At 40.2% G+C, this 16,724-nt stretch overlaps 1 protein-coding gene across 1 annotated transcript in view; it reads right to left on the minus strand.

The window, feature by feature from the left end:
• LOC103508077 (roquin-1) overlaps window positions 1–16,724 on the minus strand; it is a 39,551-nt gene that overhangs the window by 13,811 nt on the left and 9,016 nt on the right. The window contains exons 3-4 of the mRNA XM_026822786.1: window positions 5,573–5,768; window positions 372–500 (exon numbers count right to left, since the gene is read on the minus strand). Coding sequence (XP_026678587.1) covers window positions 372–500; window positions 5,573–5,768 — 325 coding nt within the window. The remainder of the gene's footprint in view (window positions 1–371; window positions 501–5,572; window positions 5,769–16,724) is intronic.

Genomic DNA, 16,724 nt, shown 5'->3' on the forward strand with positions numbered 1-16,724 from the left:
GAGATAGATCGATGATTATTCCACAGTCGTGTTCAGAAGAAAATTTGCTATCCAAAAATGCAGACTCCCGAAAAAGGGCGTAAATAACGTTGCGCCCTTTTTTCAGATCACACCTCAATTTATTTTTATTTATGTATTCTCATACTCTATTCCAGGAGTTAGTTATCGCGTTACAGAGAACAGGGGATCCAGGAAACTTGGCAAATCTACGCGGAGAATTTGAGCGTCTGTCCCCTATGGATCTAGCGGCCCGCATGGCCCTTCCTCGGCCTTCATCCTCGAGGATCTGACAGTTGATGAGGCCGATCAGTTTGCGTTGCATGGGCCGGGAGAGGGTGCACGATGTGGGGTTCGAGCCTTGGACTGGGGACCTATGGATCTGGCGGCCCGCATGGCCCTCCCTCGGCCTTCATCCTCTAGGATCTGACAGTTGATGAGGCCGATCAGTTTGCGTTGCATGGGCCGGGAGAGGGTGCACGATGTGGGGTTCGAGCCTTGGACTGGGGTGGAAAAAATAGCGAGGTTAATGGAGAAATGGTTTTGAAAGAAGAAACAAATATGAGGGGGTAGCTCGAGATAACTCATGGTAAAGTAAAAGCGGCCACTGGCCAGTCTAGTTAGCTTGGTTGGAGCGCCAGGTCGCGGGTTCGATTACCGCCCGGGCCGGATTTCATCATAAACAGGAAAGATTCGTTCTAGAAACAGCTGGTTTTCTCCTATCCTGTCTTATTCCTAAGACTAAACTTTTTGGCAATTAATTTTAACCCCTTTTGCCGAAGAATCTGTATTATTCCCCTTTTGAAATCTGTTTTATTTATAACATATTATTTTTATTACTGCTAAAAATTAATACCACGGAAGAAGACGCACAAGACAGAACAGTTTGGCGAGGCAAAAAGTCTTCTAGGCTTCAAATGGCCCTGGCAGTAAGTAAGTAACATGGGATTTAGGCAGGTTGTAAAACATGTGCACATAAAACGTGGCAAAGCCAATGAATGGCTTTTCTATTAAAACTCCGTACGTTATGCCATTCATATTTATTAAGATAAGATTTCACGTGTTCCTGGGTACAGGAATAAAACAATAGACAACATTTATATGATTACCTAGTTACCTACAAGGTGATTCACAGAGTGTATGGAAAATTTTAGCATCGTGCCGTTTTAGATACCAGTTTTTAGGGGGTTAAAAAGTTACCCTTTGAAAAAAAAAAAAAAAAAAAAAAAAAAAAAAATTTTCCCGGCTCCTGGAATAGAGGATGAGGATACATAAATAAAAATAAATTGAGGCGTGATCTGTAAAAAGGGCGCAACGTTATTTACGCCCTTTTTCGGGAGTCTGCATTTTTGGATAGCAAATTTTCTTCTGAACACGACTATGAAATAATCATCTTTCCATCTCTTTTCTACGACACGTTATGACCAATTTCGTGAACCCCATAACATTGTGTCAATTTGAAAATGAAATCTTTATAGGCGATTATCTCGGAACTATGTTTCTGTAGCTATGTTTTTCTTCCTCTTTTACAGAATGAAAAAAGTGGGGTTTTAGGGTACCTGTACAGACTGGGCGAAGGACTGCGGGTTCTACTGACCTGTACAGACTGGGCGAAGGACTGCGGGTTCTACTGACCTGTACAGACTGAGCGAAGGACTGCGGGTTCTGTAGCTTGTCGATGATGCTCTGCATATGAGACTTGCGGCTAGCATCCCCATACAGGAGGGAAGACCACTGGTCCGGTGCAATACGTAGACCTGCCTCGGTAGCTATCTCTACTATCTGAGCATCATGCTCTCGACGTAAAGATTCGTACGTGCGGAACTCCTCCTTGAGTTGCATCAGAGAGGAGTCGCCCTCCCGCTTTGACACCTGTGGGAATAAAAAGAAGGAATTTTAGAATGGAATATACCTTAATAACACTGCCAGCATAAGGCTGAAAACGAACAGTACAAAGTTGCTTCGCTCTTAAATGACATTTTTGATCTGCCAACAATCACAATGTTGTGATCACAATGTTCTGAACTTGAAGTTGGCAAGTAGCAAGTACCTTGTTTTGTACTGTACGTTTCGGGTCTGTTTCGCAACTGCTTGTTAACTGTTTCGCATTTTCGTTTTTTATGTAGGTAGGTATTAACTGACAAATTCGTGGATGAACAAGTACCTTAAAAATTTCTGCACATCTTTTCAGTCACCCTGTACAGATATTACCTATTACTAACATTACTCTAGGCTCTAGGTGCTGATGTCAGTGTCACAATTGTCACATGACCACCGAAAACCATCCTCTGGGATTCCATCAGGCTAGGGGGTATTAAATTGTACAATACCCAACAAAGAACATACGTACCTTCCGATAGACGCAATACGTTATCGGGTTTGTTCATCTAAATATAGAAATCTCATTAAATAATCTTAAAATACACAATATCTGATAACAGTATAATACATAATTGGGTATATAGGAATATTTGAAAACTACATATCTAGATGAATATTTATATTCGGTAAAACAACTTCTTATTTAACAATCTTCCAATACATGATTATCCCAGAATAAGTAATAATGAGGTACAAGGTGGAATTTTTGGATGGATAATACATATTTTGCATAATTATATCGGTATAACAACCACATAACGGGCGATTAGGTAGGTACATACCAAGGAGTATTTGGAAAATACATAATTAGCCATTAACTATACCCATCTGTATAACAACTTATCATATCTATCATAATATTATAATTATAATATTTGATCAAACGCTTCATCAAAATAGTAATCCAGATGAACAAGCGACTGAAGCGATTTATCAAGCGTTTTGTAACGAAATCACCGGAGTGTTCTGATTCAATAAATCCGATATTGGATTAGTAACAATAAACCATTGGATCGAGAATCAAGATTTCAATCAAAATCATTCAAATACCACAGACACGAGACTTGTTTTCCAAATTCTGCGAGTAACTTTTACTTTAATCCAATCTGATATATTCTGCCGCAGCGTGCAAACGCACTTTAATATTTGAGGTTCAGCCACAATTTGTTCCACACTGTATGTTTCAATTGGTAATTATTCACAAGCCATGACAATGAAAAAGAAACCTCCTTTTTGTGTTTAACCTAACCCCATAATAACGCTGGTCACTGCTCAAATTGTAACACCTCCTTTTTGTGTTTAACCTAACCCTATAATAACACTGGCCGTGGTCACTCCTCATTTGTTACAGCTCCTTTTTGTAGCAATTTCCCATTGACGTTACTTCTGAACAAGTACCTTAAAAATTTCTGCACATCTTTTCAGTCACCCTGTACAGATATTACCTATTACTAACATTACTCTAGGCTCTAGGTGCTGATGTCAGTGTCACAATTGTCACATGACCATCGAAAACCATCCTCTGGGATTCCATCAGCCTGGAGGGTATTAAATTGTACAATACCCCACTATGTAAATAATTTCTTTGCCAGGAAGCAGGAAAAAGAAGAAAATTACGAGTGAATGTATTTCTACATTCTCGTATTATGTTGCTCAAGTTCCGCAAATCCGTATGGAATTATGAACTCTACCTAAACTAAACATACCTACCTATACTTGCAGTTCAAGCAGAATAATTACAGGTAGATAAGTACCTAGTTATTAAGTGCACACATCCATGATTTTCCAATTATTGAATGAAAGAAGAAAGTTCAAAGTTTTGAACAAAATCTCGAATGTTTTCTTCCTTAAGTTTGCCTTTCTGTTTGCTTCACGACTCTCGAACGCTTTTATCCGATTTTCCGACGAAATGTGGCAAACGTGTTCAACACATGAACATGACGCAAATTTTCACAATAAATTTTGGACCCGGATTTTCGGGGGTCGTGTGGTAGCCCTTTTTACAGCATCCTATATTTTGGAATAACTTCTGATTGGTTTGGCCAATTTTGGTGAAATTCGACCAATGTGTTTAACTCACGAAGGATTTTCCCCTGATGGATTTTGGAACAAATCGAGCTTCTGGGGGCCCCCATACGGGGTCTTTTTTGAATGTAGGTATTCCATAATTCTACAGTTCACTGAACGACTACCTACTTACCTAGTTATTTATGGGTTATGTTTATATGGGTAAGTATCTATGAATTTTCCGATAGTTATGTTACCCATAGCTACGTGAGTTAGGTACTTCCATTAGCAATTACCTTAGGTATGGTGATTTGTCGGGAGTGTGTGATGTGATTTTTTTTCCAAGTGGGTCATTGTCTGTTTTTCCTATCAGACACGTTGCCTTCGCTGTAGTGTGCTAATCTTGTAGTATGTCCCTCATCGTACTACCATTACTTAACATAGGAAGCAAAATACAAAATTTGTCGGAAATGTCTGAAGTGTTGGAAGTGTATGATCAGCAATTACCTAGGTATGGTAATTTGTCGAGAGTGTGTGATGTGATTTTTTTTTCCAAGTGGGTCATTGTCTGTTTTTCCTATCAGACACGTTGCCTTCGCTGTAGTGTGCTAATCTTGTAGTATGTCCCTCATGAGATGGGTGAAACAAGATATAGTTCCTGATAAGTCTGTGGTTACACTGGATACAACTATGGAAGATTTTTAACTTCAGGGTCAGTCTAGTTTGCTTGGAAGGTAGCACGCTTCCCTTGTAAGCGTTAGATTGGGAGTTCGATTTCCGCCCCAGACGAAATTCATCATGAACAGATAGGATCGTTTTCGTAGAGCCAAATAAATTCCAAAACTATATAAATAATAGTAGATCTGTCATATGACAGGTTTCAGCAGAACCTTCTCCAGCTTTCTCGATCTTGGGCATCATTTTTCATAAGTCCTTCCTCTTAAGATGTCTGTCAGCATACCAAACTTCCTTCTTCCCCTCGATCTACTTCCTTCGAATTTTATGTCCATGAAACAGATAGGATCGTTTTCGTAGAGCCAAATAAATTCCAAAACTATATATATAATAGTAGATCTGTCATATGACAGGTTTCAGCTGAACCTTCTCCAGCTTTCTCGATCTTGGGCATCATTCTTCATTTGTTCATAAGTCCTTCCTCTATAGAGCCAAATAAATTCCAAAACTTCCGAGACTTGAACCCACGACCACTGGAGTTAAATATTAGGTACCTATACCTACTTATTGACATATCGAGTTCCAGTAATAATGTAAATGGGGAATAATGATTGATAATTATGCACAAATTCACATCTACGAGTAATTATGTCACGAACTACACGTGGCCCCGGTCTAAAATCAGTCAGTATTAGGGTACGTACGGCCATAACTATTTAAAAGTATGTCAGTGATACCCCGGTAGTGAAATAAAAGTAAGCCAGTAGTAACCACACATTTAGTACCAGAGAAGTCCCAATTTTTTTAAGAATACACAATGAATGAATACACGCCGACTATAATATAGCAGGTTTTGGGGGTAAGGTTGACCCAGTGGGGCTTGCTTGTCATGCAGGAGGTCCTGGGTTCAACTCCCACCATCTAAAAAAAAAATTGACCCGATTACATTTCTTTCCTTCCTGTAGGATAAGGAAAAAAAAACGTATTTCGATAGAACATTTTTTCAACTTACCTAGTAATCGACCAGATAGCGGTTTCAGATAAATGGCTAAATCTTCTATACATTTCTTACAGTCTAAATACAGCTGAGCATCTGCAGGACTAAGGTGTAGCGAGGGGGGCACAGAGGGAGGGGGCACTTTGACTCCCACCAGCTGAAGGAGGGCAAAGTTCACCGGGATGGAGTCCAAGTCCAGCGTCACATTCCACTGCAAACAGACACACGGGGGAGAGAAAGGACATTTAGTTAGATGAACGAGCGAATTCAGTTAAAGGTGCCAGCCTAGTTAGCTTAGTTGGTAGTTGGTAGTGCGTCTGCCTTGTAAGCGCTAGGCCGCGGGTTCGATTCCCGCCAACAGACACAGGGGGAGAGAAAGGGCATTTAGTTAGATGAACGAGCGAAGTGGGTTGAAGGTTTTAAGTTTTGTTTGAAATCGACGATTTTTCTTTTGGGTAAGTTCTTCTAAGGCCAGCCTAGTTAGCTTAGTTGGTAGTGCGTCTGCCTTGTAAGCGCTAGGCCGCGGGTTCGATTCCCGCCCGGCGCGGATTTTATCCTGATGGGATAATGTTCGTTCTCGGAACGGCTGGCTTTCTCCTATCCTGTCTTTCTTCTCTCTTCGATTTCGGGACGATAAGACCATAGGAGTTAGAGCTCCCTCTGTCAAGTTCCTCTAAGGCCAGTCACTCACTATAATATAGACCTGATACTGATAGGTACACCTAATCAGATCTACCTGATCAGGTGTGTGTCCATCAGGTAGACCTGACAGACTGACTTCGTCAGCCGTACCTGTCACGCTCAGGCCGTGAAAACGTGTGTGGCAGAAAAAGTTTCAGACCCAGGTCTCTCAGACGGTCTGACAGATAGACCTGGGTCTGAAGATTTTTCCGCCACACACAGGATACAACTGTCTGATAGACCGCAGACCGTCGGTCTGAGCGTGAGTGGCTGGTCCAAGAAACAAAAAGTTATCTGTGTTTTTTTTTTTTTTTTTTTTTTTTTTTTAAGGGGTGTTAGAGAGGGAGGGTAGATATTGCTTATGGTACTTATGCGTCCGAATGCGAAGAAAGCAAGGAAGACAGGATTAGGAGAAAGCCAGCCGTTCTAGAACGAACATTATCCCATCAGGAAAAATTCGCGCCCGGGTGGGAATCGAACCGCGCCTAGCGCTTACAAGGCAGAGCGCACTACCAAGCTAAGCAACGTCAGGTTGGTTTCTATCTATGGGTTTGAAATTTTCCGTACAGGGTCTCTTGAAGAATCCATCTCATCGTGATGGTTTTTATTCCTGTGGGTTCTAAACGACCAAACCAATGGTTAAATTAGTCAGGCTGTCGATAAACACACAGGTATTATCGTCGAGAAAAGATAGAAAGCGTGTGACTCTATCGCAGGACAAAGCAGGAGTAGATAGTGGGACACATGACAGAAAGAAACAAAAGATAGAAAATGATGAGGAAAAATTGCAGAACTCAGAATACAAAGTCAGTCGTTGCAAGAGTTCACTCCTAATTAAGCTACGTGGCTCCACATAAGTACGTGTCGGACATACGTGTACCACGTAACCAGTTCTGTCTCCATGACAACCGGAGGTACCAGTCACACTAAACCGTCCTCACAGACCATTCAGTAAAAGAAAACAGTCGCGAGTCGGTTTCAGGCAACAAATAGGCAGGGCAACGCAGTATATGGAAAACAACCTGATCTGTTGACCTCTGCACTCCACTACATAGACAAGATTGGCTGAATCAATTGAATACCTCCATACGACTAGATTGGCTGAATGTGGGCACGGTTGGTCCAGTGGTAACGCGCTTGCTTGCCATGCAGAAGGTCCCGGGTTCGAATCCCACCATCGACAAAAATTTGTACTCGTTTTTCGATTGCAAATATTTCAACGGGTTACTTTCTGGTGTTCTCGTGTTGACCCAGCACCTAAATGCGAAGTATTGTGTCTCTTCTCGCCCATCTGATGAGGGACATACTACGGGATGGGCATGCTACGACACAGGCCACATGCGTCTAATGTAGCAGTTGTTTCATTGCAACGAAATAAAAATGGCGGTGGAACACTCATCTTTAAAAAAAAAAAAAAAAATATATGATGAGCCGCATTTTCCTTTCCGAATTTCCCCTGTTCTGAAGCTCGTTTCTCCTCTTTTGGCGTGATAAGCGCCTCTAGGAAATCTAAGCTGGCGCCCCATCGGAATCAGTTCCGTTTCCAAAAAGTAAATAAGTACAACCATGGTCTTCTAATCTGGTACATTTGAGCAAATTTTAGGTCTAAACGAGTGATGTTTGCGCAAAAGTCGCGTACACACAAAACGATCCGTCGAAATCCCCTCTTTTGGCGTGATAAGCGCCTGTAGGAAATCCAAGCTGGCGCCCCATCGGAATCAGTTCCATTTCCAAAAAGGAAACAAGTACAACACTATGGTTTTCTAATCTGGTACATTTGAGCAAATTTTAGGTCTAAACGAGTGATGTTTGCGCAAAAGTCGCGTACACACAAAACGATCCGTCGAAAGACCATCAGGTTGGGACACCAAGTAGGGAGACATGTCGAGTGTGTACAGGGCTTACTTCGATCCGTCTACCTGGCTATAAATATAGTACCTATTCTATATATATAAAAAAAACAAGTCCATTTCAGCCAGTTAAATAAGCAGACAGTCATATTGAGACATGCTACAACGCTATAGCTCTAAAAATAAACATCATACCTACAATCTACAATCCTACACGTAAAAAACACAAAAATAGGTCAATTACATGACAAGCCAGATTACACCAAGTAGGGAGACATGTCGAGTGTGTACAGGGCTTACTTCGATCCGTCTACCTGGCTATAAATATAGTATTCTAAAAAAAAACAAGTCCATTTCAGCCAGTTAAATAAGCAGACAGTCATATTGAGACATGCTACAACGCTATAATAGCTCTAAAAATAAACATCATACCTACAATCTACAATCCTACACGTAAAAAACACAAAAATAGGTCAATTACATGACAAGCCAGATCGTTTGGTATCTCAGGTGATAATGATAAGACCGGTTTACCGCCAGACTGCGCTAGTGCAGACCGAGCGGTTATGTAAAATGGAAGTGGACTTCCTAAATACTCCATAGAAAGTGAAACCTATGTGCCTTGCCACGGTTTGATAGGCTATTAGATAATACCAACCAGGCATGGACTCCCCGTGGATATCCCCAGGCATGGAGTTATAGACGGGGTCACAGTTTCGTTTGCGGGCCGAGAATTCCGGAAAGTCAGCGCGCGCGGTTGCCCAGATGGTCGGCCATCCAGTTATGAACCACGCGCAACGCTTTTTAACTTCAGTGATCCATCGCGGACTAGTGCAACGAGTCACTAAAGTTAAGAACCCTTGCGCGTGGTTGGTATCTGGACGGATGAACGTCTGGGACAACACTGCAGGTGCAGAGTCACAGAATGAACTGCGATCTTTAGAGGATTCGCTATAATTATGTTATATACGGTGAGTTTGGATTACCTTTATTAGTCCGTCCTCCCTTTACTATTACAATAGTAATAAAAAGGTATAAGGGACGGACTATTGTATTCGCCTCGGTGTCTGTCACTCACTCGCTCGCTCGGTCTGTCTGTCTGTCCCCATAGAAGGACTTATCCAAACCTGGTCGACCTATATATCAAATTAAAGGTCTTTTTACCAGGAACACGAAAATGGTGGTGCAAATTTTGTCCAGAAAACCATAAAGCCAAAAAACAAAAAAAAAAAAACTGTTTTTTGGGGGATTTTTTGTTGTACTTTCAAGCATCTTGTTTCTTTCCTAGTTTTAGTAACCCTCAATACCTACTCTGGCTCTTCTTTTCTACCTCTTCAGCTTTTACTTCACCTTCTCTCCCTTCTTCCACTTCCATCTTGTATATTTTTTTTTCTTTCTTTGTTCCTTTCCGTTGATCGCATTCCTACAGTCCTCCAATTGGTTCCTATGTACAACATTTGCATTTGAGTTATGTTAGGCTGTGATTTTACCTCTCTTACTTGTTTTACTGTGTGTCGCCCATCACAAGTTCCTATGAAAACAACATGTGTCATACAGTAATCATTTATTGTAAGAAATAAAAACCTGTGATATCTTATTATTTTGTTTGGACAAAATTTTGCGTGTCTTCTTGTTGTGTTAACTTTTCACCTTGATCTCTTATTTTTTTTTTACACACGGGGATGCGAAAATGCTTTAAACCTTGAAAAAAACTTCCCTTAAGTACTTGTCATCAAAAATTCGAGGCTGAGGTGGGGTTTAGAAAGTTCCCAAAATTGGTTCTGGTTTAAAACAATAAGGAAAATGTTTTTTGAACTGATAGGCTCGCTGTAGGTAAACACCTTTAAAAGTGTCCTACCGTATACCTTCCTTCCTAGCTTGAACACCTAAACGTACGTACCTACTTACGTGCGCATACCTCCAATACGTACATACGTACGTACTGTTATTCCTCCAAGTACGCGTACCTACCTACGTATATAGGTACCTATGAGTAGGTATAACATATGTGTGTGAATGAACAGTAAATAATACAGTCTATATCCACAGGCAAGATATGATGAGGTAACGTGTTTGTTTGGTAATGATAGGTAGACTACTTGAATTAATCAGACTGCTGTTGGCTTTATGTTATGCTTGATTTTGATCTTAACAGTACCTATGTTTCATTGGAACTTGGGCTATGACGTTACCAGTGTAATTGTAGCATATGTCTTTATTTATATTATCTTGATGATCCCTCGGCTTCGCTTTTGGGGGGGGGGGGGGGGGGGGCAAACAAGTAAGGGAAAAAACTACTTAGGTACTAGCATCCTCTGAGATAATTAGGTATGTCTCTTATCAGATGGGCAAGAAGAAAATACAACACTTCCCAATTAGAGATACATACCTACTTGGTCACACCAGAAAGAAATTTTTTGACCATGGTGGAAATAGAACCCGGGACTTCCTGCTTTGCAAGCAAGTTAAAAACGGTATTGAAAAAAAAAAAAAAAAAATCTCTCCAAAATAGGTTAGGTACTTTTTTTTGATGGTGGGAATCAAACCCAGGACCTTTTGCATGGCGAGCAAATTGGGCCAGAAATCCAAAAAATAAAGGGGGGAAAAAAAATCTCTACCATAAAGGTTACTGTTACTGGAGTACAAGAATCTCGCCGATAGAGGAAACCGTATTTTTAGGGTCATGGACATTACATCATGTTGCTTCCAATCTTGCCATGTGATGTAACCATGTGCCAATTTCTTTCTTCTGGATTTGAGCGTATAATTCCACTCATTTATCCACTCACACACAGTGTATAACTGTATATTTATCCACTCACTCACTCTGTATTGCACATGATTATGCTATTTACAATACTGTCAAACGTAATTACCTATAGTTCTTTGTTTATCATAATTTCTTCTTATTGTATTAGTTTATTTTTGATATTTTCTTCTTCATCTGCTTCTTCTTGTTCTACTTCTTCTTCTGCTTCTTCTTCTTCTTCTTCTTTGTGCCGATTTGAGAAAGGTGGATTATCCCTCTCCTCCTTTTCTCCATCAAGTCATTTCGATATGGTCCAACAAAAATATTATAAGTATTTACTAAATACATATGTAGGTATGTATACTTATACATACACACATTTCTTTGTGTCTATTCCTACTTTCTTCTTCTTCCTCTTCTTATTTTAGATTTTTTTAAATAATTATTATTTTGTACCGTTTTGAGAACGGTCGATTCTTTGTGTGTGATGCAATATCCCAAATCGTTGTACCCCTTCTCCTTTCTTCCCATCCCTCCCCTCATTCTCTTCATCCCTCCCTTTCTCCATTTTTCGCGTCTCGTCATAATGATACCTTCTGTCAAACATAGGTAGGTAATTATTGCAATGGAGCAGTTGCAAATGGGTAAAAATTATAAATAAATGGTCGATTCCTATGTAAAATGTTGGGAAAAATCTAAATCTGAGGTCAAAACTCCAAAAAATAACTGTTAAAGGTCGAAAATTCAATTTTTATTTTCCGTTCTAATGAAAGAGTTCAAAAATGTGTGACGTCAGACTTTACGCAGTTGTTTTTTTTCCGTCCGCTAGGTAGCGCCAGTATGCAAGCACGCTACACGCTTGCGGAGGAGCAGAAGGAAATGCGCAGAAACGTATGCGCACGAACACATTAATGTGTTGCATGCGAGGGAGCTTTGCTCGGGACATTTGATGTGACGTCATCGTGTACGTGAGCGTATGCCGTGACGTCAAAGTTCACAATTTACCGGTATTTTTTAAATCGATTTATCTCGGGATCTAGAAGTCGTAGAAGATAAAGAAAAAATCCGTTGGTCCTCATTTTTCCTGCTCTATGACTTTGAAACATCACCCAAGTAAGCGCAACTAATCTATTATTATGTTTCTTTGTTTACAATATAAATACCTACATACGTACTTTTTCCTCTCCTTCTTCCTACTTCTTCTTCTCACGGACTCACGGTTATATCGACCTCTTTGTGTGTGATGTAATGTTCCAAATCATTGTACCATTTTCTTTCTCGTCTTCCTCCTCTTTCTCTTCTCCCTCCTCCTCCTTCTCCTCCTCCTCCTCCTCCTCTTCTCTTCTTCCTCCTCCTCCTCTTCTCTTTTTCCTCCTCCTCCTCTTTCTCTTCTTCTTCCTCCTCCTCTTTTTCTTCATCCCTCCCTCCTCCCCATCCCATTTCTTTGTGTCAAGTTTTATGAACTCTTACTCTTGTAATTATTTTCCGAGTTTTCCAACAACATGTGGGTCATTGTACCATTATCTTTCTCGTCCTCCTCTCCTCTTTCTCTTTTCCCTCTTCCTCCTCTTCTTCTTTATCCCTCCCTCGTCCCTGCTCCCCATCCCATTTCTTTGTGTCAAGTTTTATGAACTCTTGCTCTTGTAATTATTTTCCGAGTTTTCCAACAACATGTGGGAAGTCGAGGTTGGTTTTCATGATTTCGGTTGGAATTGGGGCACAACCTTTTTTCTGCGGGGTTATAATTTTCGCAAAATTACTACATGCTGATGCTGTGTGAAATCGAGGCTTTGAAATCATGATGTTGCGCTTTAACACGACAGATAATACGGACAGTAGATCGTTCGCGCCGTACTAATTTTGCTTTGATCTTATAATGTAAATCCACTGCGTTCTAACCTCTGTACAATTTTTTCTTGATGGTGCTGATGATGTATGTAGGTATCTACTTACATATAGGTAAATTAAGTAGGTTACAGGTAAATCGTAGGTAATGTTCACTCTAGACTAGACCAATAAAACCAGACCGAAGAATTTTTACGTAGCTCCTAGGTTAATTTTACGCACAGAAAGCAAACAGTTCCACTGCATTTTACGTCGTAGGTACGTAAAAGTGCATAAATAAGGTAAATAAAATTTAAGTGGGTACCTATACGCACAAAAAGCCAACTATTTCACTGCTCTTTTGAACAAAAGAGATTTCTTCATTAATTTGTTGCTTACCTCACGTAAGCAACAAATTAATGAAGTCTGTCGGTATCTTAGGTACCTGAGTTATTGTTGGTGTATTTACCCATATTATTGGTGTAGGTAGGTACCTACCTACCTACATTAGAGCTAGACCTTCTCGTTTCTCGTACTCGTATACCTTCCTAGTTACGTGAATAATAGGTAAAATGTGCGATCCGTAAAAATCATAGATTCGTAGGTATCATAAAAATTGATTGGTAGATAGGTAAGTTAGGTATGTATAGGTACCTACCTAACCCTAAACCTTTATTGCATCATTTGCGTCTTGTACCTACTTAGCTTTCCGCAAAATTTACACCTGATTTTTTTTTCTTCTTCTTTTTTTTTTTACCTTACAATTTATGATCGTGTCAAATTTTCACCTATATGTATGTATTTTTTAAAAGAGATAGCTCCCATCAAGATACATAATATATTATGTACCTAGGTACCTACCTACATTATGTTGTATTGCGTAGCATGACATAACCTCACAAAAGCTCATTTCTATGTTTGTAACATTTTGCTAGCTACCGAAAAATATTGCTTTCTCTGAGTATATACCTACATTAGATTACCACCTACCTATAATAAGTGATGGGACTTACATATTTAACAGGTAGGGACCTACCTACTTGAAAGTTTACTTTTTAGACGAGAAAAGCCGGCATCTTAAATTCTCAACTTTCCCCCGCCTTTCTCTCGATGCACTTTCCCCCCTATCTCTGTAGGTGCATTTATCTTATATTCTCCGTTCTCCCCTCTAGCGTCCTCTTTACTCCCCCTCCTGGAATGCAAAGTATTGCAAAATAGCCTTGTTTCTCGCACCCATTTTATAATTCAATGAAAAAAAAAAAAAAAAAAAAAAAAAAAAAAAAAAAAAACACAAAAAAAAAAGTGAATTTTGTGAAATAATAATTAAGAGGCTTTGAAATTCATTGAACAGATTGAACTGAATAGAATCTTATTGATCATAAATTGAGTCTAAACTGCCAGCCTAGTTAGCTTGGAGCGCGTCTGCCCTGTAAGCGCTAGGTCGCGGGTTCGAATCCCACCCGGGGCGGATTTTATCCTGAACGGATAATGTTCGTTCTCGGAACGGCTGGCTTTCTCCTACCCTGCCTTCCTTCTCTCTTCGCTTTTGGGACAATAAGATCTTAGCTTTTACAGATTCCTCTATCAAATCTCTCTAAAAACCAGTATAGCTTCGCTATAACTATAGTAATAAAAAGTTAAAAAAAAAAATCTCCTTGCCCAGTCCCAACTTATAAAACAGTAGATAAGAATCTGATGCCAAGTGGCAGAGAGTGTTCCATGTTATTGATTCTTTCCCCCTGAATATCATTAATTCCCCTGATTCAAAACCTACCACCTTAAATGAGCTCTCTCTCTCTCTCTCTCTCTCTCTCTCTCTCTCTTGGTACTCAAGTAGGTACCTACCCACTAAACAAAAAAAAAAAAAGTGTCAAATTTTCACCTTTCTGTATGTATTTTTTTAAAAGAGATAGCTCCCATCAAGATACATATGTACCTAGGTACCTACCTACATTATGTTGCATTGCGTAGCATGACATAACCTCACAAAAGCTCATTTCTATGTTTGTAACATTTTGCTAGCTACCGAAAAATATTGCTTTCTCTGAGTATATATGAGCTAAGTCATTGTATGAAATAGAATAAGAGATGATAATCTTATCTTTGAAACTCTTACCTAACAATTCTAACATTATAATTGAATGTCTGAGAGACCAACTCATTATTTTGATTTTTTTACATCACTTGAATAAGTAACTTTTTTTTCTTCAAGCATCACTTGATACTTTTTTTAGGTATCAATTGCTTGCAACCCATTCAATGATGTAGAAAAGGAATTTTAATTGTGTTGAGCATAAATGCTTGTCACAAATGTCGTTCCCTGCTTAATGCACCACGCTAAATTTTATGACTTGACTAGGACTCGAACCACCAACCTCCAGATCCGAAGTCCATGGTGCTAACCACTACACCACTGAGGTTGGTAATGATGTAGATATAGTAGATTAGTATTTTTGACAGGGGTTTCAGTAATGCCACTGTAGAGGATAAAATCCACCCCGGGTGGGAATCGAACCCGCGGCCTAGCGCTTACAAGGCAGACGCACTACCAACTAAGCTAACTAGGTTGGCTTATCTGTGGTTTAATTTCCGTACTGGGTCTCTTAAGAATCCATCTCTGTGATGGTTTTATTTCCTGTGGGTTTCTAACGACCCAATCAGTGGTTAAATCAGTCAGCTGTCGATAACACACAGGGTATTATCGTCAGAACAAGATAGAAAGCTGTTGACTCTATCGCAGACAAAGCAGGAGTAGAAGTGACACACTGACAGAAAGAAACAAAAGATAGAAAATGATGAGGAAAAATTGCAGAACTCAGAAAACAAAGTTATCGTTGCAAAGTTCACTCCTAAGTCTACGTGGCTCCACATAAGTACGTGTCGACACATTACGTGTACCACGTAACCAGTTCTGTCTCCATGACAACCAGGTACCAGTCATACTAAACCCGTCCTCACAGATAATTCAGTAAAAAAACAGTCGCGAGTCGGTTTCAGCAAGCAAATCAGCAGGCAAGCAGTATGTATCCAAGTATGTTAAGCCTGATGTACACGCGGCACGGCACGTCTCCACATTTGGTCTTCTAACAGATAGAGGGGGCACGGTTGCACTAAACCCGTCCTCACAGACAATTCAGTAAAAAACAGTCGCGAGTCGGTTTCAGCAAGCAAATCAGCAGGCAAGCAGTATATGTATCCAAGTATGTTAAGCCTGATGTACACGCGGCACGGCACGTCTCCACATTTGGTCTTCTAACAGATAGAGGGGGCACGGTTGGTCCAGTGGTAACGCGCTTGCCTGCCATGCAGAAGGTCCCGGGTTCGAATCCCACCATCGACGAGCTCCCTCTGTCAAGTTCCTCTAAGGCCAGTCACTCACTATAATATAGACCTGATACTGATAGGTACACCTAATCAGATCTACCTGATCAGGTGTGTGTCCATCAGGTAGACCTGACAGACTGACTTCGTCAGCCGTACCTGTCACGCTCAGGCCGTGAAAACGTGTGTGGCAGAAAAAGTTTCAGACCCAGGTCTCTCAGACGGTCTGACAGATAGACCTGGGTCTGAAGATTTTTCCGCCACACACAGGATACAACTGTCTGATAGACCGCAGACCGTCGGTCTGAGCGTGAGTGGCTGGTCCAAGAAACAAAAAGTTATCTGTGTTTTTTTTTTTTTTTTTTTTTTTTTTTTTTTAAGGTGTGTGAATTTTGTGAAATAATAATTAAGAGGCTTTGAAATTCATTGAACAGATTGAACTGAATAGAATCTTATTGATCATAAATTGAGTCTAAACTGCCAGCCTAGTTAGCTTGGAGCGCGTCTGCCCTGTAAGCGCTAGGTCGCGGGTTCGAATCCCACCCGGGGCGGATTTTATCCTGAACGGATAATGTTCGTTCTCGGAACGACTGGCTTTCTCCTACCCTGTCTTCCTTCTCTCTTCGCTTTTGGGACAATAAGATCTTAGCAGTTACAGATCCCTCTATCAAATCTCTCTAAAAACCAGTATAGCTTCGCTATAACTGTAGTAATAAAAAGTTAAAAAAAAAAAAAAAAAAAA

The sequence above is a fragment of the Diaphorina citri genome, unplaced genomic scaffold, assembly GCF_000475195.1.
Source record: "Diaphorina citri unplaced genomic scaffold, Diaci psyllid genome assembly version 1.1 scaffold365, whole genome shotgun sequence".
Classification (NCBI taxonomy): Eukaryota; Metazoa; Arthropoda; class Insecta; order Hemiptera; family Psyllidae; genus Diaphorina; species Diaphorina citri.